We start from the raw sequence: 22874 nt of genomic DNA, 5'->3' as shown, positions 1-22874 counted from the left end.
AAGGCACTGGCTGGATCGCACATAGCCAAGTCCACAGTTTAAGTCCTGGATTTGGCAGCCTGAAAAAGATACAGGGCACATTTGCATGCCTGCCCAAAATCCCAAGAGGAGATTGAAGGAGAAGGGACTGTGGTATGGCCACCCTCCCACCCCACCAGTGGTGATTTCTCACTTTCTCTCTTACTCTCTGTTTCTCTAGTAAGTGTACATGCTCTACAGAAAAACAAAAACAAAAACAAAACTATAAGTCATTTCCTTACTAAATCAGTTTTGTTTTTATAAGACCTCTCTTGTTGGCATTGGCAGGCTCCTAGGAGCTTTCTCCTAGGCCCAGTTTCTCACCTGGTAATTCAGCCGGACAAAGGGAATGTTTACTTTCACTAGCCGTTCAAAAAGAGACACCTCAAGGTTGAAGTTCTTGGCCAGATCATACACATTGGCACTGGGGCGTAGCTGCAAAGAGAAACATAAACATGGCTGAGGATTTTCTATTGAAAAATGTATCTTTTTTATTTTCTGTTTTGGAGAGGATTTTGCTATAGAGCACGTGCGCTCGCCAGAAAGAGACAGAGACAGAAAGCGAGAAATCACCCCCTCAGGGGGGATTGGCCATGCTGCAATCCCTTCTCCTCCATTCTCCTCTTGGGATCTTGGGCATGCACGCACACACACCCAGCATGAGTTTAAGCCACCAGGTCCAGGACTTGAACCACGGTTGACTACATGGGAGTCCAGCGACATAGCCATATACCAACTCCTGGTTCCTTGAAAATGCATTTTAACCATCTAGCCATCCTTCTATCCACCCAGTAAATGTTTTTCTAGTGCCTTCCATATGCCAGGCACTATTCTAGGTGCTGACAGGTTAAGGATTAATAGTGACAAGGGCTGTGATGACAAGAACTGGATGTTCCCAAGAATTTCATGTGTTGGGATTTAATTATATTGTAAAGGTGTTAAGTAAAAACTTAATTCCGTCACAGTGTTTCAGGGTAGAACCTTGTGAGTGAAGTTAGCAGGGCAGGGGCTCCACAGTTGAATTCTGGTGGGTGCAGGAGCAGAGGGAATGAGGCCAGATGGAGAGGAAGCCAGTCAGATACAGACCACACGCTGCCCTGCTAAAAGTTCTGCCTTTTGGTGATGCATTTGGACTTCCCAGCCAACAGAACTGTGTGTCAAACAAACCCTTTTACTCCTAAATACACCCAGTCTCAGGTATTTCTGTTAGCAATGTGAAAACAGGCTAAGCTACCTCCACAGTGCCAATCTGGGCTGACACGGATATGGAGGAAGTTGCGTAATTCAGGTTTAGAAAGCAACCCTTGAGAGGAAGCAGGAAGAACAGGGTGGGAGCAGCGAGAGCCAATGAGATAAAGTCAGAGAAACAGGCTGAAACTTGATTTTACTGCTTCTGTTGGCTGTTTTAGAGTTTTGACTTTAATATTAGGTGCAACAGGAAACCACTGCAGGGTTTTCAGCTGATCTGACATTCCTTTTAAAAAACCTGCTTGGGCTCCTTTAAGGAGAATGTTTTAGAGGGTAGTAAAAATGGAAGCAAGGAGACGGAGGAGTACGCTTAACTAGAGGCCAGCGTGGGCCGGGAGAGTAGCAGAGATGGGTGAAATGGATGACACATGCCCTGACTCTAACAGCACCTGCTCTCAGACTGAATGTGGGAGGGGTGGAAAAGGACCCACAAAGAGCAGGGAAGGAACCTGAGAACTGACAAAGCAGGAGGTCAGGGTCTTCCTGTTGGACCCCAGCCCACTGTCCATGGGCTCCTACTTTACCTGCTGGTGGTCCCCAATCAGAATGAGGTGCTGGCAAGCTTTGCTCAGGGTGGCAATGGTGTGAGCCTCGAGGACCTCAGCAGCCTCCTCCACAATGACAATCCGAGGCTCCACCTTCTGCAGGATCTGGCGGTATTTGGCAGCACCTCAAGTGAGAAAAGAGAGAAGCTCCTCTGAGCTGAGGCACAGGAGAGCCACAGGGCCACTGGACCCTCAGAGCCATCCAGGCTGGGGTGACGTCAAATGAGGGAACGCGTGCAGGGTGGCTCGCTGAGCATTCCACCCACATGGTCGTTGTTGGGGTTTTGAACTCATCCAGAGCAAGTGGGTGAATGTCACCAGCAGTTCCCCAAATGCTAGTTGCTTTAGATAGCTTTTCATGGTATTCTCCTCTTACCTACTAGAGAAGTTTCTCTTTACCTGTGCTAGGTCATTTGAAAGGATCTTGACACCAGAGATGAGCATATCTCGAACAAGTAAATTTCCGCACACTTTCTTACCTGTGGTTGTCATTCCTATGACCTGGGCATCTTTAAGGATGTGCAGGTCTTCCTGGAGTCTCAGCTCAGCCATTCTTTCTGCTGATGTGCGGTACTGGCGCTCATAGCTGAGGATCTTCCGGCGGGTGTCAGCTTGGTACATCTGCAGCCATAGCCTGGACAAGGAAGGACCAGGGAAAGAAAGCCATGTGCTCTTTGAGAAGGCAGAGAACCCCTTTGGTGCACCCAGTGTATAAAGGGAACCCTTCTGGACATTTAAGGAGATTACAAGTCATAAAGAGAGGGAGAGGGAGGAGACGCCAAGATATACAGGAACTCAGTAGTCCAAAATGCCCAACAGGAAGATGAGCAGGATGGTCAGAAGTCAAGGAAGGAGATGGGAAAAAGAACAAAGGTGAACTCTTGGGAAGGGTATGAGGACTTCAAATGCTGCAGGAGAATTTCTGCTAAATCCTCCTTGTTTGCCCCCCGGCCCCGCCTCCCCTAACTTCCTACAGAATATGTTTTACAAGTGAAATGGATGATATCACTGTAACGCTGTAAAAGCTTCCACTGGCTTTCCAGTGCTCTTTAGGTGAGCCCCACACTGCTCACTGTAGCCGTGTGAGGGAAAAGCCCCACACTGCTCACTGTAGCCGTGTGAGGTCCCTGCCCACCCTTGACCTCACCTGCCATGTCCACAGACCTGCTGGCTGCCTTCTTTCTGTTTCAGTTTCTCAAACAGAAACAGTAAGGCTCCCGCCCATCCCAGGGCCTCTACCTATGTGGCCCCTCAGCCTCCTCTGCTCCCCCTTTCCAGTGGCCTTGGTGATGCCCTGTCATCTTTCAGATCATGCCCCCAATGCTGCTTTCCTGGACACCGTAGACAAGCTCAGATACCATGTGATATTGTTAGTACTCCCTGGTCTTTTCTTTCTTAGTGTTTATGCCTATTGTCACTTGGGATTTCCGTGACGGCTGTCTCCCTGGACAGATGCCTGCAGCCCAGGAAGGGAGAGCATGTAGCCAGCGAATCCCATGGCTGCATCCCCTGAGCACTCAGCTAAGCCTGTGCTCCATCCAGGACAAATTATGCTGTTGAAGGTCACAGGCTGAGCTGCATTCTGGGAGCAGGGCAGGAGCTCCCTAAGGAAATGCCATGGACTGATAGGGACGTGACATAGTACCTATAAAGCCGCCAGCGAGAATTCAGGTCCAGCTGCCAGACGTCTTGGATCTCATTGGCCTCGGCCTCAGTCATGGTGTTCAGTTTGCGAAGCTCAGCCTTCACTCTCTTCTTCATTTTCTTTTTCTGGCTGCGCTGGGTCTGTAGACATCAATACCAGGCAGGGTACTGAGTGGAGGCCGGCTTGGTTCTAGGCCCAGGGTGGGGCCACAGCACATAAGACAGGCTGTGGCCGTATCTGATGTACTCCGAGCATCTCACTCTCTCCCAGTAGCTGCATGGTCTTTGTCTAGCCTGGGTTCAAAGTTCCATTCTACCTCTTAGTAGGTCGTGCAACCTAGGACAAGTTCCTTCACCTCTATGTTCCTCAGCATGCCCGTCTATAAGATGGGCACAATAGTGCTTCTTCAGAGGGTCATTGGCTTCGAGGGAGCAAAGTGCCGACAACAGTGCTGGCACCAGTTACCACTGAACGCCTTTTGACCACAGTCTGTTTCTTGTTCCTAAAATGCACGTGTCTGAAAGTAGTGGGGGAAGGACTCTTGCTTAGGGCTGCACTACCAGTGCCTAGCAGCTGGTGCTCAGTGCAGGCTTGGCACAGGGCCTGCTAAAACGTTGCCAATGCCATCCTATCAACACAGTACCTTCAGCAAGTGGGTAAAAGGCACCATTTAGGAGAGTGCTCTCCTCCTGAGGCCACAGCCTTTAGAAGGGCTGGCATCTGTTACAGATGTCGCCACAATGAATACCTCCCCCTACTTCAGAACCAAACTTGCCTTTGAAAGTTGATAGAGTTTACAAATTGCTACTTTGAGGAGCTACTCTGCTCTGGTCATGGTAGTGTTAACCGGGGTGTGAGAAGAAGCAGCAGCCGTGGGAAAGTCCATATGGACACATCTGGGCATTCACTCTATTCTGGCTTTAAGAGACATCCAGGGTGGGACCAGCAGTTAGCGTAATGGCTATGTCACTGGACTCCCATGTAGTCGACTGTGGTTTGAGTCCCGGACCCGGTGTCTTAAACTCATGCTGGGCGTGTGTGCCCACCCAAGATCTTGAGAGAGGAGAATGGAGAAGAAGGGATTGTGGTGTGGCCATCTCCCCTGGGGGGGTGATTTCTCGCTTTCTGTCTCTGTCTCTCTCTCTCTTTCTGGCGAGCACATGCACCCTATAGCAAAAACCTCTCAAAAAAGAAAAAAAAAAAAGAGACGTCCAGAGTGACTGAAGGAGTATTCCATCCAGCCCCGAGGACTTGCCTCATTGTTTTACTGCAATCCTCTAAAATCCTAATACATGCTGACAGACCCATTTGTGGTTGAGAAGGTAAAAACCCTAAAGGCACAAGGTACTGAAGTGCTGAGACTGTAAAGTGTTTGATTCCACTTGTATGTGTTGTCTTTTTTTTTTTTTTTAAAGAAGTTATTGATTTAATTAATTAATTAATTAATTAGTTTTTTGGAGTTTTTTGCCTTAGGGAGTGTGTGCTTGCCAGGGGGATAGAGAGAGACAGATACAGTAAGAGGGAAAGTGAGAAATCACCCCTCTGAGGGGTGGGGATGGCAGTACTACAATCCCTTCTCCATTCTTCTCCCAGTCTTGGGCATGTACATATATGCGCCCAGCATAGTTTCAAGCCACCAGGTCCAGGACTCAAATTGTGGTCGACCACGTGGGAGTCCAGCAACATAACCACTATACCATATGCTGGTTCTTATTATTTTTGATTTGCTATAGGACAGATGCACTTACCGAGAGGGACAGGAGAGAGAATGGGGAAAGTGAGAAAGCAAGTCACCAGGTCTAGGACTTGAACTGTAGTTGGCTGTGTGGGAGTCCAGTGCCTTAACTACCGTGCCACCTGCTGGCCCTGTGCTGCATTCTTTTAAATGTTCTAGATAGCCACCTGGCTACCTGCTTCCATCTTAAGTTGGTATTTCTTTTCAGGGCTCCTCTAAAGAGCCATAAATTTGATACTGTTGGAACTTAGACTCATCTTTTACCAGGGCTAGGTATAAATGGTACATCAGCTGACTGTGAGGGTGAAGTGAGCACTGTTTTAGAAGTGAGGGGGAACAGAGTGGTCACAATGCTCCTGGGCCTGCTGCAACAGTCTAACGCACGTCCACCTGGCAGTAATAACCGAACTCCTGTTTCCCATTCTGCTGGGCTTTTAAGAGCCCCAAGGAAGTGAGTTTACCTCCCACTCTCCTTCGGCTTGCTCCTGCCCAGCTGTTGTCCCAGGGCTGTAGTGGTCTAGCCGCAAGGCCAGAAGCAGTTTAGCCAACTCCTGGTCGGCCCCATTCTCGTCCTTCTTCCGCCGCTGCTGGGGTCTCACCACCTCCTCCTCCTCAATCACCCGGTCTGCTTGGATCAAGTCGGCCTCTTCTGCGATCTCAATCAGTGAACCCTCTTCTTCCCCTTCTTCTTCTTCCTCCCCTTCTGCCTGGGCTAAGAGAGGAAAGCAGGGACGATAGGGATGGGGACCCTCGAGAGAGGAGGGGTACTTACCCTTCCTGGTGTACTTTTTTGCTACATGTTTAACATTTTAAAAACCCCATGACTGTATGCCTTTTTAAGAAAGGTTTACTCTGCCAAATGCATATACAAAGTAAATGTGCAATTTAAAGGATAATTAAAAAACAGAAACTAAACATCTAGGTACCTTTCATCTCATTTAAAAAGTAGAAAACTATCAGATTTTCTGAAGATCCTTGTGGGGCCTTCTAACTTGAAGTTTATTTTATTTAAAAAAAATTATTTACTCATTCATTCATTTTAATTTGGCCAGAGAAAGACAGACACAGAGGAGGAAAGTAAGAAAGCAAGACATCAGGTCCAGGACTCAAACCATGGTCAGCCATGTGGGAGTGTCCAGTGCCTCAACCACCACGCCACCTGCTGGCCCCTAACTTGAATTTCATGTTACTCATTCCTCCTGAAGTCACTACACATGTACTGTATTCACTATTCTCTAAATAAAACCGTGTCCAATGTATGTATCTTTCTGTAACTTGTCTGGGTTCACGTACGTTGCCTTTTCGCTGCTGTCTACTTCCCATTATCTAAGTAGACTGTACAGATGCTAATGGACATTTGAGTTCTTTCTGTATTTCTGCCATCATAAAGTGGTTGTGCTATTATATCCCCAATGGCAATGTATCAGTTCCCACTTTTCCACAGTGCCCTCAATGCAGAATTTCATCATACTTTTCAATTTTTGCCAGTCTGGTGGGTGTGCAATAGTATCTTATTGTGGTTTTAATTCTAGTTTCTTTTTTATCTATTTATTTATTTATGTATTTTAGTTTGCTATATAGGATATGTGTACTGGCTGGACAGAGACAGAGAGAGACAGACAAAGAGGGAAAGCAAGAAATCTCTCCCCCGGGGGATGACAACACCACGATCCCTTCTCCTTCATTCTCGGGATTGTAGGCATGTGCATGCATCCGTATGCACACACATGCACATGCCTGTCGTGGTTTTCAAGCCACTGGGTCTTGGACTGAAACTGTGCAGGAAGCCCTGTAGGATCCAGACATCTTAAACTCCATGCCACCTGCTGGCCTTCTAGTTTCCAATGAGTACTTTTCATGTATCTACTTACCAACAGGATTTCCTGTTCTACAATGTACCTGTTAAAAGTGTTTTATTCCTTAGCTTTGCGCAGTGGCAGTATCGTAGCCAATGAGGTTTATCTGAGGCGCAATTATTGCTAATTGAAAAGTGTTTTATTCCTTTAGGTAGCTGTCTATCTCTGACTGATTCACAGTTCTTTATGTATTCTGGGCATGATGGTTAAGTCTTGCTCTTTTGGTCTTTAACATATTCTACTTTAAGATGTGATTCTAGGTAAACATGCACTTCTTACCTGTATTCTCAGGTAAGGAGGGAGGGACATTTTGGGTGAATGAACCGACACCTAGACCCAGCCACTCCAGCATCATGGAATGCTTCCAGCGCTGTGTGTATATCCACTCACTATCCTGAGGAAGAAAGGAAGAATGATTAGTCTTGAGAATTCTGTGACCACCAGGTGAAGATAGCATGTCCCTGAAAGGCCCAAAGTAATTCCTTTATAATTCAAAGGTTGCAAATTTGCATCCTGTGAGCAAATGGAATAGCAAACATGACTTGCATAAAATTATATTTTTACTTTTTAAAGTTATTTTAGTGGTTGCTTTAAGGTTTACTTATTTACTTGGTTAGTTATTTAAACTGCCAGAGAGTACATGCACTCACCAGAGAGAGGCAGAGAGGGAGAAAGAACCCCCAAATGGGTCATGGTCACGCCACAATTCCTTCTCCATTTCTCCGTCTTGTCAGGATTATAGGCACACACGCACATGTGTTCAGCATGTTTTTCAAGCCACCAACATCAGGATTTGAACTGATTTGGTTGGCCATGTGGGATCCAGCTCCCTTAACCACAATGCCATGGGGCTACTCAATTTGCAAAGAAGTTTTAAAATCAAAATTTCCAGCCTCTATTGACAAAACCAACAGCTATGGCAACCATGAGCCTATATCACTGAATGGCAACACAGGGCTGGAGGCAGGTTGCAACCATCCTTTTTCCACTTGGCTACTCTCTAATGTTTCACATCTAGACTGCTCCACTTATTTACAGGACCTGATGAACCCCTCTTATGCTTCTGGCTTATAATTCGGGGACTCACCAGCTCAATGATAATAAAGCTACCATTTTACTGGGTTACTGGCCAGTCACTCTCTAGAGATTGTTACTTCTTACAGTATCCTCTGAAGACAGGCATTATCATGTCTGTTTGATTGCTGAGGATCACACTTGCCCAAGTTGCATAGTAGGTGTGTGTGACCTGGGTCTGTCAGTTCCCAACTCCTACATGTGCTTGGTGGTGCCTGGTTATAATTTTGCTTATTTCATTTAACAAACACTTAAAGCACACTTATTAATAAATTCAGAGATTGACATATGTTAACTCGTTTATCCAAATAACAATCCTGTAGGAATCAAGTTTATCCATAAGAAATTGTTACTTTGGGACCAGCAGTTAGCGTAATGGCTATGTCGCTGGGCTCCCACGTAGTTGACCACGGTTCATGTCCAGGACCTGGTGGCTTAAAACTCACGCCGGGCGCGTGTGCGTGCATGCCCAAGATCCCGAGAGGAGAATGGAGAAGAAGGGATTGTGGCATGGCCATCCCCCCGTGGGTGATGATTTCTCGCTTTCTGTCTCTCTGTCTGTCTGGCGAGCGCATGCACCCTATAGCAAAGAAAAAAACAACCCCCAAAAAACCCAAAAACCAGGGAACCAGCAGTTAGCGTAATGGCTATGTCGCTGGATTCCCACATAGTCGACCGCGGTTCGTGTCCCGGACCCGGTGGCTTAAAACTCACGCCGGGCGCGTGTGCGTGCATGCCCAAGATCCCGAGAGGAGAATGGAGGAGAAGGGATTGCGGCGTGACCATCCCCCCTGGGGGGTGATTTCTCGCTTTCTGTCTCTATGTCTCTCTCTGTCTGTCTGGCGAGTGCACGCGCCCTACAGTGAAAATCTCTCAAAAAAAACCCAAACAAACAAACAAACAAACAAACAAAAACCAAAAAACAAAAAAACCCAAAAACCAAACAAATAAACAAAAAAACAAAAAACAAACAGAAAAAAAACCTCTCCAAAAAAAAGAAAAGAAATTGTTATTTTTGCATGTCAAACTTAGAAATATTGGCGATCTTATCCCCACTTTACAAAAGAGGAATATTAAGTAACTTGTCTAGAGCCATGCCTGGTTTCCAGCTCAGGAGGCTGGCTCCAGTCGCACACCGGACCAGTGCACTCAGCTGCCTCTCATCGTGAAGACTTGAACTTCTCCTGTTACGACAGCAATGGAGTCCCACAGCTAGAGCTCCAGGCTGCTTCTACCACAGCTCCCTGCAGGTACCTGAGGCAGGAGGAGTCGGTGTCCCTGGGGATGCCCCTACCTGCATCGGTCCATTCATTAAGCTTTCCCAGTGTTTAGGCGAGATGTATTTCTCCAAATGCTGATCCCGTAGGACACCCCGCATGGTGCACTCCAGGGTCTTGGCCCCTTCATGCAGTTCTTGTTCTGATTCCTTCATCTGTGTCATGATCTGCCAGGAATAGACAGAAAGAAATGATGCAGAAAGATTATCATCCTCTAAACTCTGTCTGCCTTGAGGGAAAACAGAAATAGTGACAAGGGGGAATACACGGCAGACCAGTCAACAAACCAGTCTCCCAAGTTACATTATTATGGTTTGATACCAAAGGATTAGTACTCGAATGTCTAAAAGACTCCTGCCAACCAGTAAGAGAAGGAAACAATACCACAGAAAAACAGGGTAAAAACACTGTGGCAGAGACTTCAAGCCCCACAGTATGTGTTCTTTCTCCTTTCCTCAGCAATAAGAAAGCAGATTTTGGGTGAGGCACCTTGCTGCCCAGCTAAAAGATGGCACTGCCCTCGGGCTATCAGTGGTAGAAATGCTATGGGTGGTTTGGGGGAATGTGTCTTAAGGTCCTGGCAGGGGTGGAGAAGGGTGGTGTGCCCTCCTTAGTCTTTCTCCTAACAGTGTTACGAGGCCAGAGGTTGTACCATGGGACTAGCAGAATGCAGCACTGGAAGGAACCTAAGTCCTCAGAGCTTTGGGAAGCCTTCCAACCTACTCTGGACTGACTACCCAGAAGCCACTGCTAACTCATTCAGGTTCCCCTCGAGCTACCTCAGATAATCCAAAGCTGGGACTTACACTCATGTAGGCCCTCCGGAGGTGCATGGGGAGGTTGCGGCGAAATTCCCGCTTATTCCTCAGCTCCCTGAGGGTGAACTGCTTCAAGATCTCACTGTTGCTCCTTCCGCCCACCCGCACAATGCTGGTCTTCTGACACCTGTAGATGCCTGTGGAACAAAGTAGAGTAAGGCAAGGTTGAGGGGAGCTACGCTGTGTTCTCTCACGTGTGTGCTGTGTGTTCGCAATCTGGTGTCAACTGACCCCTTAGGGAACAAACTTACGCTTATAGGAAATTTACTCCATTAATGAGTGAGAAGACCCCAGAGAGACAGACTTTGCAAAGCAGTAAAAAGTAGGCCTAAGAGACAGGGTCTGGACTTAGACGACTGGGGACCTAAATTTTGGCTCCACCACTTACTGCTCTGTTAACCTGGGCCAAATTACTTGAGTCTCAGTTTCTCTGTGATTTGGAGACACTAACACTTTCCTTATAGGACTATAGTGTGGATAAGTGAAAGAGTATTTGTATAGCTCCTAGCTGGGGTCTGGCACAAAGCATCCCCTCAGTAAATGCTACCTATTACTCAGCAGCGTTACTACCGGCTTCTATGCTCTAAGCCTGTGCTAGGTTCTGAAGATAAATGCTAGAAGTCAGAACCCAGACGCGGTTCTCGATTGGTTCTTGTGTCTCAGTCTAGCACAGAAGATACTCATTAAGCCCTTTATCACAGGAGTGATAACAGCAGCAAGGACTAAGTACATGAGGTCGTAAGTGGATGGCAGTGATCTCACCTCATCTGGGTGGAGTAGGGATCTATTCTTGAGGATCTAACATTTAAACTTAGACTCTAAAAATAAGGAAGATTTGGGACCAGCAGTTGGCATACTGGCTATGTCGCTGGACTCCCATGTAGTCGACCATGGTTCAAGTCCCGGTGGCTTAAACTCACGCTGGGCGCGCGTGTGTGTGTGTACGTGCCCAAGATCCCAAGAGGAGAATGGAGAAGGGATTGCAGTGTGGCCATCCCCCCTGGGGGGTGATTTCTCACTTTCTGTCACTCTGGTGAGTGCTTGTGCCCTATAGCAAAAACCTCTCCCAAAAAAAAAAAAAAAAAGGGAAGATTTATCTAGTTGAAAGTAGAGTACAAAAGGATGGAAAATAAAATTCAAAGCAAAAGGAAAAGTATACACTTATTAATTCATTAATGCAATTAATGCTTTCTGAGTGCTAATAGATGCCAAGATCTGCGAATATAGCAAGAAACAGGAACAACCCTCCCCGTTTTATGGTCTAGGATAGACTCATAAATCAAATTTTAAAGAAAAGAAAAGAAAAGATTACAAGAGAAGAATCTTGGAGCAATAGGGAAAGTCCATCTGAGGAAGAACAATTTAAGATATTATCTGAAGAATGAGTTGGGGCCAGTTGAGCCAGTTAAGGACAGGGGAAGGGAAAAAAGTATATTCCAGAATGGGCCAAGGAAGAAGCTAGGAAGACACAGTTGCTGGATTTAGGGAGAACAGGGAAGAGGCAGGAGATGATGTCATGTGGAGTCAGGCTGGGGCACGTGACATGTGGCCTTATGAGTCATGATAAGGACTGTGGACTTTATTCAGAGAGGGATAGAAAGGTACCACGGTTGCTGATAGTTCAATCATAAACATTTGATAGAGATCGATTTTGAGTATAGACATTACCTTCCAGGAACTGGTCCAAAGCATGATTCGTATAACACACTACCAAGATGGGGAACTTCTGGAGGCTAATTTGCCAAACAGATTCATTGGTTAGAAGGGCCTGAACAATTTTTAGACCAACATAGGTTTTGCCTAGAACATAAAGAAAAAAAGTTAAAATGTTTAGAGACTTTCTAAAAATAATAATTACTTACAGCAAAATCTTTTTTTATCTTTTAAACTTTTAAGATAATAAATCAGATGGTTTAAAAGTCCAAGAAGCATAAATGGGTATGCAGTGAAAAATGCCTTTGAGTTTCTGTTAACTGCTAACTACCCAGTTCCTTCTGTGGGAAGCAACCAAAGTGGACAGTTTCTTGTGAAACGTGCCAGAGTTAATCATTCTACACAAATACAAACAAATATGAATGTGTATTAGTTCCCTACTCTTCCTCTTTTTAAAATACAAATATGGAGGGGTGGTATGGTGGTTGGGGTGCTGGACTCCCACATGGCCAACTACAGTTCAAGTCCTGGATCTGGCAGTTTGCTTTCTCACTTTCCCTCTCTCTCTCTCTTTCTCTGGTCAAATTAAAAATAACAACAACAACAATAACAACAAATTAAATAAATAAATAAATAAATAAAATAATCCTTTAAAGAAATACAAATAGGTATAGACTAATTTCACTGTTGTACATCTTATTTCTTTTCTACTTTAACTTGGAGGTAGTTCTCTATTACAGTAGTATGGTCTGCCCTAAACCATAAAAACTGAGAGGGTTGGTCCTGTTTCTTGCTATATTCTTGCTAACCCCACACCCTCTTTTCCCCAGCTATACGGTATTTTTAGCTAGTTCTCTATTGATGGATATAAATACTGTTTCCAATTTCATGGCAAAAATTCTTTAGAAATACTTTTTTCCTTTTTTCATTTTTCAAAAGAATTATTTTATTTAAGTTTATTTATTTAAATATGACCAAAGAGAGTGAGACAGAGAGAGGGAGGGCAAGTGAGAAAGTAGGCTGCCAGGTCCATTGCCTTTAACCACCACCGTGCCACCTGCTGGCCCCTAGAAATGCTTTTTAGTACCACAGTGGACTTGCCTTTGTGATGGGAAGTCAACATCAGAGTCGGAGTCTAGGACTCATCAGCAATTGGCCACTAATTGATTAAGTCTACAAGACTGTAACATGACCATTCCCCATGAGGGGTGCTTTCTCACTTTCTCTCTGTGTATGTCTCTGCGGTGAGTACATGTGCTCTCTGGCAAAATTAAGAAAAAAAACAAACAGAACAAATCTGTATACCAGTATATAGGAGGTCATATTTTTATTATTCAGTAAAAATAGAAAAATGTGGGACCAGCAGGTGGCATGGTAGTTAAGGCGCTGGATCCTCCCACCTCAGTTCAAATCCTGGACCTGGTGACTTGCTTTCTCACTTTCCCTCTCTCTCTGTCTCTCTGGTCAAATTTTTAAAAAATGAATGAATAAATAAAATTAGATAAAAGAAAAATGTACATGAACATAGGAAAACACATACAGACATACAGATACCTAAGTGTTAACCCTGAAGAACATTTGGAAAGATATGTGTCAAAGTGCTAATAGCAGTAACCACCCCAGATTGGGACTGGAGAGTGGCACAAGGGATGAGGGTGGAGGCAGGTGTATTTCCCTGTGAAGCAAGTACAGTATGAGAGCTGAGACCTAGGATTCTAGGTTCAAGTCCTAGGTCTGTCACTAACCCTCTGTGAGCATCAATACACACCTCATACTTCTTAAATAAGAGGCAATTTAAACTTTGCTTGCCTTAGTTTTTCACCTGTGAAATGGTTTTAATAACGGTTTCTAGCTCACAGGGTTGTGGTTGTGGTGAGGCTGCACTGAGTTAGCATATGTGATGTACATAAGACAGTGCTTGGCACATAGAGCTATTATATATTTGACTCTATATATGTATACATGTGCAATATATTTGATTTTAAATAATATAAGGCCCAGCTGTGGTGGCACAGGCAGTAAGTTGCCTCTGCATGATATAGGAGCCATATAGGATGGCCCAGGGTTCAGATCCTGGGCTAACCTCAACAAACTGGGCATACCAATCACACCTGCGATCTTTTTTTTTTTTTTTTTTGGAGAGGTTTTTGCTATAGGGCACGTGCGCTTGCCAGAAAGACAGAGACAGAGAGATAGAAAGTGAGAAATCACCTCCCAGGGGGGATGGCCACGCTGCAATCCCTTCTCCATTCTCCTCTCGGGATCTTGGGCATGCACATACATGTGCCCAGCGTGAGTTTAAGCCACTGGGTCTGCGATTTGAACCGCGGTCAGCTACATGGGAGTACAGCGACATAGCCATTACGCTAACTGCTGGTCCCCACACCTGTGATCTTAACTGGCTAGAAAGTTGTGTGTGTGTCAGGTGAGAACTGTGGCATGGCAAGATCCTGTCAAGGGTCCCTGGCTGTGTCTCTTTATCTTGAAAATAAACATAAATATGTATGTGTATGGGGCTGGGAGGTGGTATGGTGGTTAAGGGTGCTAGACTCCCACATGGAATTTGAGTCCTGGACCTTGCTCTCTCACTTTCTCTCTCTCTCTCTCTGTCCCTCTCTGTTCAAATTAAAATAAATAAGTTAAATAACTCTCTTAAAAAAATGTATGTGTGTGTGTGTGTGTGTGTGTGTGTGTATCAATATATGTATAATTGAACAAATCAATATATCTTTTGGTGAAGCAGAGATAATTCAGCTCTCTAAATTCGATCTCTAGTAGTCTTTTCTAATCTTGATTTTGTTCTGTTATTACATATACCAACGGGCCCCCACCAGAAAAATCACTACAACTGGCTATTTTATAAATAATTTTGATACCCATTTCAGGGTAGTGTCTCTAAATGTGACATTCTAAAAACCTCAAGTCAAGCCTCTCTTGCCTACCTCATGGGGCAGGTGTCATTAGCACTAGAAAATTCTCTTACCTGTTCCAGGAGGTCCTTGAATAATAGCCAGTTCCTTCGTGAGAGCAAACTGCAAGGCTTCCATCTGGGAGTCATCTAGCTTTAGGGCTTCTTTGGAGGGCCACTGGTTAGGGTCTAGGATATTAATTCCAGCACGTCTCAAGCCCTTAGCATTCCTTGGAGATTCTCCAGTAGCTGAGGGGTTCTCCATTAAGGGGGTGAAGTCATATCTGCCCCCCATTAGCAAATACCGTGGCTCCTTCACATGAGAGTCACACTCCACAATGTTCTTCTGGAAGGGAACATCTTCTTCCTGGACCTCCTGGAGCCCTTCCAGGACATGCCTGTAGGCTTCAAAGTATGCAGTGGTCTCCACCATGAGGAAAGAATCAGAGGGCTGGACCTCTGCTAGCAGCTGCTGACTCTGCTCATTGAAGCAGAGCTGGACAATACCTCGGCAGAGGTCTTCCTGTTCCCGGTTGGACACAGTAGCAAAAAGAAACGTCTCAAAGTTGTCCTTGGACATGCACACCAAGGACCCATAGAGCAAGCGCTTGGAATTTTGCCAGCGAACAAACTTCAGTGGCTTTGTGTCAAATTGCACCTTGTAGACAATGCCCGATGACGCACACACAGGGGTGATAATTCTGGTATCGAAGTAGATTCGAATGTCATCAAACTTTCTCTTTCTCAGGCCCTGGTCTTCAAAGCTTTGGAGAAGTTCCAAAATGCCTTCCCGTAGAGGTCTGACAAAATCTTCCCGTAGGAGACGAAAGTGAGTATCCAGATAGACAGCAGTGCTGTCATATTTTCCAGAAATGATGTTGGGGCGAAGAAAGGGCCTCTCATCCAAGTGAACTTCATTGTAGGTAGGATAAATGGGCATGGTCCGATAGCTCTCAACATGGTCTTCTGCCTCAGGCTGCACTAGAGTGTAGGTGTCCACTTTCAAAGTGCCCTCTCGCCTCTTTTCCTGCAGATGTTCGATAATGGTCTGGACCTTTTCCAGGTTTTTCTCTGTCTCCTCTTCTATGTCAACACCAGAGGCTCTTAAAGCATTAAGAGAAGTTGGCAGGAGGGAAATGAGCATGGAAGTTTCCTGCACGGAGCTTGCGGGGAAGACGCTTACGAGGTCCTGAAGAAGGGAGATGATGTTGCTTATGTGTTCTGGATATTGGTTTCGAACGTCAGGGATAGGCTCAGTGGTCATCCTTACCACGTAAGTAGGCAGGCAGACTTTGAGGAATTTTGAGTTTTTCAATATGCCCAGTACATGGAGAATGCTCTGGCGGTCCATCTTGGAGCTGCAAGCCTTCCGAAGAACCTGGCATATGAGCTCAAGGAAGTTGGGTTTCATGGAAGAATGAGATAGGAGCTCTTTTAGCCCTAAACTTGTAGCAAGAGTGATGACCACTTCAGAGGGGTCTTTCTGGAGAAGACTTTCTAGGAACTTGTAGCCCAGTTTCTTCACCTGCTGTGGCTGTTCTGCAGGCTTCTGGGGGGTCCGCCTGTGTTGGAAGTTTTCATTGGGCCACGGTGGTCTGCGGTTCCTACCCTCCTGGTTGCCAGTTCTCCGCCTGGTGTCGTTCTCTGGACCATGTCTTTGGCCTCTAGCATCTTCATTGGCATGCCCTTCCTGGTTCCTTCTTCCCTGATGTGGATTCCTGCCCATGGCTGCAAATCTCTCTTCTCTTTGCCGGTAAGGAACAGGCTGGTTGTTGGCCCTAGGAAGTCTTCCAGGCTGGTTGGTTCCTCCTCTGAAAGCATTGGCTGGTGGATTATTGGCCTGATTTCTAGCTCTTGGTGGTAATTCTCCATCCACAGGTCCTAAAAACAATGGGAATATCAGGTAAGCACAAGAATCAAGGGGCAAAGAAGCCTAAGAGGACAACGAAAACGCCATCACTTTCCAAAACAACTAAGGAACTCAGATTTCATCTGTGGAGAAAAAAAGGTTTTCTACCAAGTTATGTAGTAAATGAAAGACAGATGATTATTTTTCTTGTATACATTAGAAAAACACTGTTTTTTCCAAAGTATGCCAAAGGGAAAAAGACATAAATACCTGTTGAGTGCCTAATATATGCTAGGAAATAAATACGGTGTATTTAATCCTCACAAGCTGGAACTTAAATTTCAGAGAGTCAAAAAAATTAGCTCATTGCTTCTAGTCTCTAGCCAGTACCACACAATAGTAGAATGTGAGTTTCAGGGCCAAACAAACCTGGTTCAGACCTTGCCTTTATCACTTCCTCACTGTGTAACCTTGGCCAAGCAGTATTATTTTTCTAAGTCTCAGTTCCTGTGTTTGTGTAAAGATTAAATGTTTACAGAATGCTTAGTATAGTACCTGATACACGAAAAGCTCTCAATGTTAATTAGTAGTAGTAATTTTTAAAAAGAATTATTTATTTATTTAATTCAATTTGTTATTATTATTATGTTTTAATTTGACCAGATAGAGACATGGAGAGAGAGAGAAAAGGAAAGTAAGAAAGTAAGTCGCCAGGTCCGGGACTCAAACCATGGTCAGCCATGTGGGAGTCAAGCACCTTTAACCACCATGCCACTTGCCAGCCCCAGTAGTAGAAATTTTTTTATCCATATCCTATTGATTTGTAAGGCCACTGGAACTCCCACTAAACAACTATAGTCAAATGAGACAGCAAGGGGATACATTCATGAAGGAAACCAGACTGAACTTCATCAACATCGGCAAATACAGTCTGAATGGGAAAAAGGAAGGTGGGGCTTCCTTTACCAAGATGTTTTTGAGGTAATCAATAGGCTGAAGGAAATGAAAAATGAAACTCAAGTGCACTTTCAGTAAAATGAAACTTAATTTTCTTCTTTCTGTAGCATGAGTCCAACCACACTGTACTTTCAATAACACTTCTCATACAGGAAGTCGGGGGGCCAAGAAGTGGTGGTGGTGGTGGTGAGAATACATCCCGCACATGTGGGAAGGCTAACCTCACTCTGTGCTTGAAGCCAACTGTCCCCCTTTATGCCACACGTTTTGTAAAGTGGCTTTGACCAACATTTCCAAAGTCCAGTTTTTTTTCACTTTTCATTTCTTTAAAACTGATTCTGGGGCTGATCCAAATTTAGCAAAATGATATGGAAAACTTTTTAAAGGTAGAAAAGCAAAATATGACTATATACAGTGATTTGATATACAAAAAGTTATAAAAGCTCCAAATGTATGTTATTGTGATGATCAGACATGATATATGCTAAATCTATTTATGTACAAAACTCCTTTTTGTGAACTTTGTAGAGAAAATTTTAATGTGACAACATAGAATATTAAATATTGCCCAACTAAACGTTACACATTTTTGGGGGGGGAGGTTTTTGCTATAGGGTGTTACACATTTTTTTGGGGGGAGGTTTTTGCTATAGGGCGCATGTACTTGCCAGAGAGACAGAGAGAGACAGAGAGATAGAAAGCGAGAAATCACTCCCCGGGGAGATGGCCATGCTGCAATCCCTTCTCCTCCGTTCTCCTCTCGGGATCTTGGGAATGCATGCACACGTGCCCGGTGTGAGTTTAAGCCACTGGGTTGGGACTCGAACCGTAGTTGACTACGTGGGAGTCCAGCAACATACACGTTATACCAACTGCTGGGCCTGAACTTTACACTTTTATTTCTTTCATTCTTTCATGAGAGAAACAGTCAGCTACCCTTGACAGGGTCTCACCATGCTGCAGCTCTGCCCGAGTCTTCCAGCCACTAGCTGGGATTGGAGCCCCCAGGCCTTTCAATAAGGCTTCAGTATCACACAGTGGTACCCTATTGTCTGTACCCCTGTGGTTGGGCTTGAACTCTGCATTTTTATACCTGTTTCTTGCTTTTCATAAAAAAAATTATTAATTAATTAATTAGAAAATTTTGACCAGAGAGAGAGAGGGAAAGTGAGGACAAAAGCAAGCTCAAGCTACCAGGTCTGGAACTCAAACTGTGGTCAGCCATGTGAGAGTCCAGCACCTTAACCATGACACCACCTCCTGGCCTCTTCTATTTTTTTTTTTTTAAGTTTATTCATTCCACAAGTAAGAGAGACAAAAGGAAAAAGAAAAACAGAGGGAGACAGAGATATACCACCCCAACAAGGTCTTGACACAATCTAACCCCACCTCCAAGTCAGCCAGATGGCAGGCACACACTGGCCTGGTGTACTCGGAGGTCTCCAAACAGGAACTGGTAAACTTCTATGTAGGTCGGCCTCCAAAGTGTAGTTTCACCACTCTGCCACCACCTGGCCCCAGTTGTTACTTCCATATTTATTTTTAAACCCAAAATATCAGAAAGTCTTACCTTCAACTATCTGATTAGAATACTCTCCATCTTGGAAGAATGTTAAAATGTGTCATTTCTCATTCTTTCAGCACCTGCACACCTCACAAATTTAAATCCCTCAGTTCTTCCTCATTTGTTCCACAGCCACAACTCAGAAGACACATTGTAAATTTAGGGAACTGCAGAAACCCATTTGGTTATTTTGTTCTTTCCCCTTGTTTTTAAAGAATCATTTAATCTTTATTCATTTATTTATTTACTTACTTACTTATGTTTGACCAGAGAGGGACAGAGTGAGAGACAGAGAGAAAGTGAGAAAGCAAACCCCCAGGTCGGGGACTTGAACCATGGTTGACCATGTGGGAATCCAGTGCCCTCAAATAACATGCCACTTGCCGACCCCAGTTAATTTGCTTTAAAATGTTCAAAAGACACAGAGCAACTGCTTCTGGCGAGTGATGCTCTTGGAATTAACTTTGCTTGCTTTGGTGACTAAGACTCTAGATCTGCACTGCCCAATACAAAGCCACTAGCCACACGCGGCTATGATGCATGTGAAATGTAGCTCATCTGAATTAGGCTATGCAAAATATACATGGATTTTGAAGACTTAGTGCCAGAAAGAGTTATATATTTCTTTAAACATTTTTATACTGAAGACATCTTGAAGTAATATTTGAGTGGAGCCAGCAGGTGGTATGGTGGTTAAAGGCACTGGACTCCCACACAGCCAACCACATTTCAAATCCTGGACCGGGAGGCTTGCTTTCTCACTTTCTCTCTCTGTCTTTCTCTGGTCAAACGGAAAAATAATGAAAATAATTAAATAATTCTTTTTAAAAATGTAAAAAATATTTGAGTATATGAGTAAAGAAAAATATAATGATTAAAGTATTATGATAATAAAATATATTCAATTATCATAACAAAATGACAGTATTTTAGATATACCATGCTAAACAAGACATGTTATTAGATTTAAATTAGTATTAAACTTTAAGAATACATTTTATGGGGCTGGCAAGTGGCATGGTGGTTAAAGGCGCTAGACTCCCACATGGCCAGCCATGGTTCAAGTCTCGGACTTGGTGGCTTGCTTTCTCACTTCCCCTCTCTCTCTCTGTCTCTTTCTGATCAAACTGGAAAATAATGATAATAATAATAAATAAAGTTAAATAAAATAATTCTAAAACAAAAAAGAATACATTTCATGTTTCTTTTCACAGTTTTTAATGATGCTATTAGAAAATTAAAAATTGGGAACCAGCAGTTAGCGTATTGGCTATGTCGCTGGACTCCCATGTAGTCGACTCCAGTTCGTGTCCCAGACCCGGTGGCTTAAATCTCATGCCGGGCGCGTGTGTGTGCGTGCCCAAGATCCTGAGAGGAGAATGGAGGAGAAGGGATTGCGGCGTGACCATTCCCCGTGGGGGGGGGAATTTTCGCTTTCTGTTTCTATGTCTCTCTCTGTCTGGCGAGCGCATGCGCCCTATAGTTAAATACCTCTCAAAAAAAAAATTAAAAATTATTTTTGGTGAGCATTATGTATCTATTAGATAGTGCTGCTCTAGACCAAGAGTTGTTTTCATTTCTGACACAGACGTCACTATTTCTGCTCAAGGGAACGACATCCTGTCATCAATCCTGTTAGGGAAACTGGAGGGCTGTCTGTTTTTCAGTCTCTCTTGCTGTGGCTAAGGAAAAAGTCATTTGTTACTTGAGAGATGCAGGCACTCTTACGTGGGCCTGTTCGTTCACAGGATTTCCTTCTCTTACTACGTTCCCTTCCCCTTAGAAAGGAAACCTTGCTTACCTCTGTGGTTGGGATGGGGATTCCTGGGCCTGGCCTCTAGATGAGGTCTTCTGTCCTCCATGTCTGAGTCACCGCAATTTCTCCACGTTCACGTTACTCTCAGTTATCTGGGAAACTGCATGGGGTGAGAGTTATCAGTGCCCTTGAAATACAGCAACTAGCAGCAAAAACCCAAACATCATCTTTTTGCCTTTGCATGTTAATGATTTATTAACTAAGAGTTAAGTACAGATTTCAATCATGAGCACAAGTGCTCAACTCTGTGAATGTTTAACTCCCTGAATGTTCAGTTATAATTTAAAACATTAAACTCACAATGAGGTAGATTCCAAGGGATCAAAAATTTCCCCTTCCCTTTATCCTTACAGTGTCTTGGGGATAAAGGGATTGTCGTCAATTCCCATTCAAAACTACTGTTTGGTTTATGCCTTCAAGCCAAGTTACTCAATCAGTTGCTAGGTTTCATTTTCCTCTTCTCTAAAGCAGACAAATATTGTTGCCAGGGCAAAAAGGAGTATGTTTTTGTTAATCCCAAACCACGCACTCTCCACCCTATCTGGCACTTAGAGTATATCTGGCATTTCTATTATATAGTGCTCTGGAGCTTGCAGTACCCTATAGTTTGTAAATAATTAGTGAGCAGTTATCCCTTCTCCTGCTCTTTGGAACACAGCCAAATGATTAAGCTCTCTGCTCTACTGAATCAAAAGAAAGAAATTACATGTTTCAATAACCAGGAGGCTGAGCATCTGTGGGGTGCCGTTTCCTCAGGACCAGCTAGAAATCTGCCATTCTCTCCTCCTCTTTCTTCTGTCTTGATGCTTTTTGACACTGATCCTGTAAGAGGAAGGGGAAGTCCCTTTAAGGGAACTTCTCCATTCAACTCCTACATCATGAGGACTGGGGCAAGAAAAAGAGTAGGTGACTCAGAGTCCTCAGCAAAGACGTTTTTTGAAACTGCTTTCTCACTGACTTTTAAAATATTCATAGTTGGAAACTGTGAATAGATTTGGCATTATGTGAGGTCCTCATCAGAAAAAGAAGTCCCTTTTCTTCCCTCTGGGAATATTTTTGGTGAGCCCATTTCCGTGTTTTATCAAACCTGGCTCTCATGGCGCAGGTTCGGTAGTTGGCTTGTTTTTTAATTCTTGGAGGAGAAAATTCATTCTTCCTCTGGTTGAGAAGTACCAAAATAGAAACCCAGAAAGTAATGGGGGAAAAGAAAAGAAGCGTTAGGAAGAAAAGGCAGGCACGGAAAGGAAGAGGAGAGAGGAAGAGGAAACACGGGGAAAGCAGACTAACGTGGGTCTGGGGCGGAATCGGGCCTGAAGAGCAGGAGGAAGAAACCTCGAGTGGCCAAGCAGGTGGTGGGGTCAGACACCGGAGAACCGGGATGCCCGGGCTGGGGGCTGGGGCCACAGCAGGCGTCAGGTCTCCAGGGTCCTGAGTAGTCCCGGGCACCGCGGAGCCCAGGGGTCGGGGAGCGCCGGGCTGTGCCGGCCTGAGGAAGGAAGGCGCCATCCCCAGGCTGAAGTGGGGGTGCCGGGGCCTGGGAAGAGTGGGAGGTTCGGGGTCTCAGGCAGGAGAGCGCGCGGAGTGCCGCTGCCGGGGGCACGCTCCGGCAGGGATGCTGCGCGGATGGCGGGGTCGGGGGCAGGAGGTGAGACCTGCGGAGGTGAAGGGGGAGCCGTGGCAGGCAGTGAGGGCAGAGCAGGGGTGAGGCCGGAGGCCGAGTGGATGCCCGGGAGCTGGCGCGGAGGCGGCGCGGGGCACAGGCGGCAGAGGCGCGTGGGGGCGATGGGGTGCCGGGAGGGCCGGGGTGAGGCGAGGGGCGGCGGATGCTGAGCAAAGGGCAGGTGACGGGGCTCCGGGGCTGTGGGGGCGCCGAGGAAGGGGACAGGGGCTCCGAGGGGCGCGGGGGGCTGA

General features: G+C 45.1%; 1 protein-coding gene and 1 non-coding gene across 3 annotated transcripts in view; one reads left to right on the top strand and one right to left on the bottom strand.

The window, feature by feature from the left end:
- ZNFX1 (zinc finger NFX1-type containing 1) overlaps window positions 1-22722 on the bottom strand; it is a 27952-nt gene extending 5230 nt beyond the window's left edge. Inside the window, exons 1-13 of one of the 2 annotated variants that reach the window (XM_027775143.1) lie at window positions 22251-22722; window positions 21670-21785; window positions 20949-21063; window positions 14853-16658; window positions 11885-12016; window positions 10205-10353; window positions 9416-9565; window positions 7327-7441; window positions 5653-5903; window positions 3457-3596; window positions 2291-2445; window positions 1791-1936; window positions 343-453 (exon numbers count right to left, since the gene is read on the bottom strand). In XM_027775143.1, coding sequence (XP_027630944.1) covers window positions 343-453; window positions 1791-1936; window positions 2291-2445; window positions 3457-3596; window positions 5653-5903; window positions 7327-7441; window positions 9416-9565; window positions 10205-10353; window positions 11885-12016; window positions 14853-16658; window positions 20949-21009 — 3216 coding nt within the window. In that variant the 5' untranslated portion in view covers window positions 21010-21063; window positions 21670-21785; window positions 22251-22722. The remainder of the gene's footprint in view (window positions 1-342; window positions 454-1790; window positions 1937-2290; window positions 2446-3456; window positions 3597-5652; window positions 5904-7326; window positions 7442-9415; window positions 9566-10204; window positions 10354-11884; window positions 12017-14852; window positions 16659-20948; window positions 21064-21669; window positions 21786-22250) is intronic. The other variant, XM_006141282.3, reaches the window with a different exon arrangement.
- LOC114009424 (U4 spliceosomal RNA) lies at window positions 7114-7260 on the top strand. The gene has a single exon (XR_003550836.1). It is a non-coding gene; the product is annotated as a U4 spliceosomal RNA (small nuclear RNA).
- Window positions 22723-22874: the final 152 nt, after the last annotated feature.

This window comes from Tupaia chinensis, unplaced genomic scaffold (genome assembly GCF_000334495.1).
Source record: "Tupaia chinensis unplaced genomic scaffold, TupChi_1.0 Scaffold000049_1, whole genome shotgun sequence".
Classification (NCBI taxonomy): domain Eukaryota; kingdom Metazoa; phylum Chordata; class Mammalia; order Scandentia; family Tupaiidae; genus Tupaia; species Tupaia belangeri.
This window is presented reverse-complemented; position numbering and strand designations above follow the sequence as displayed.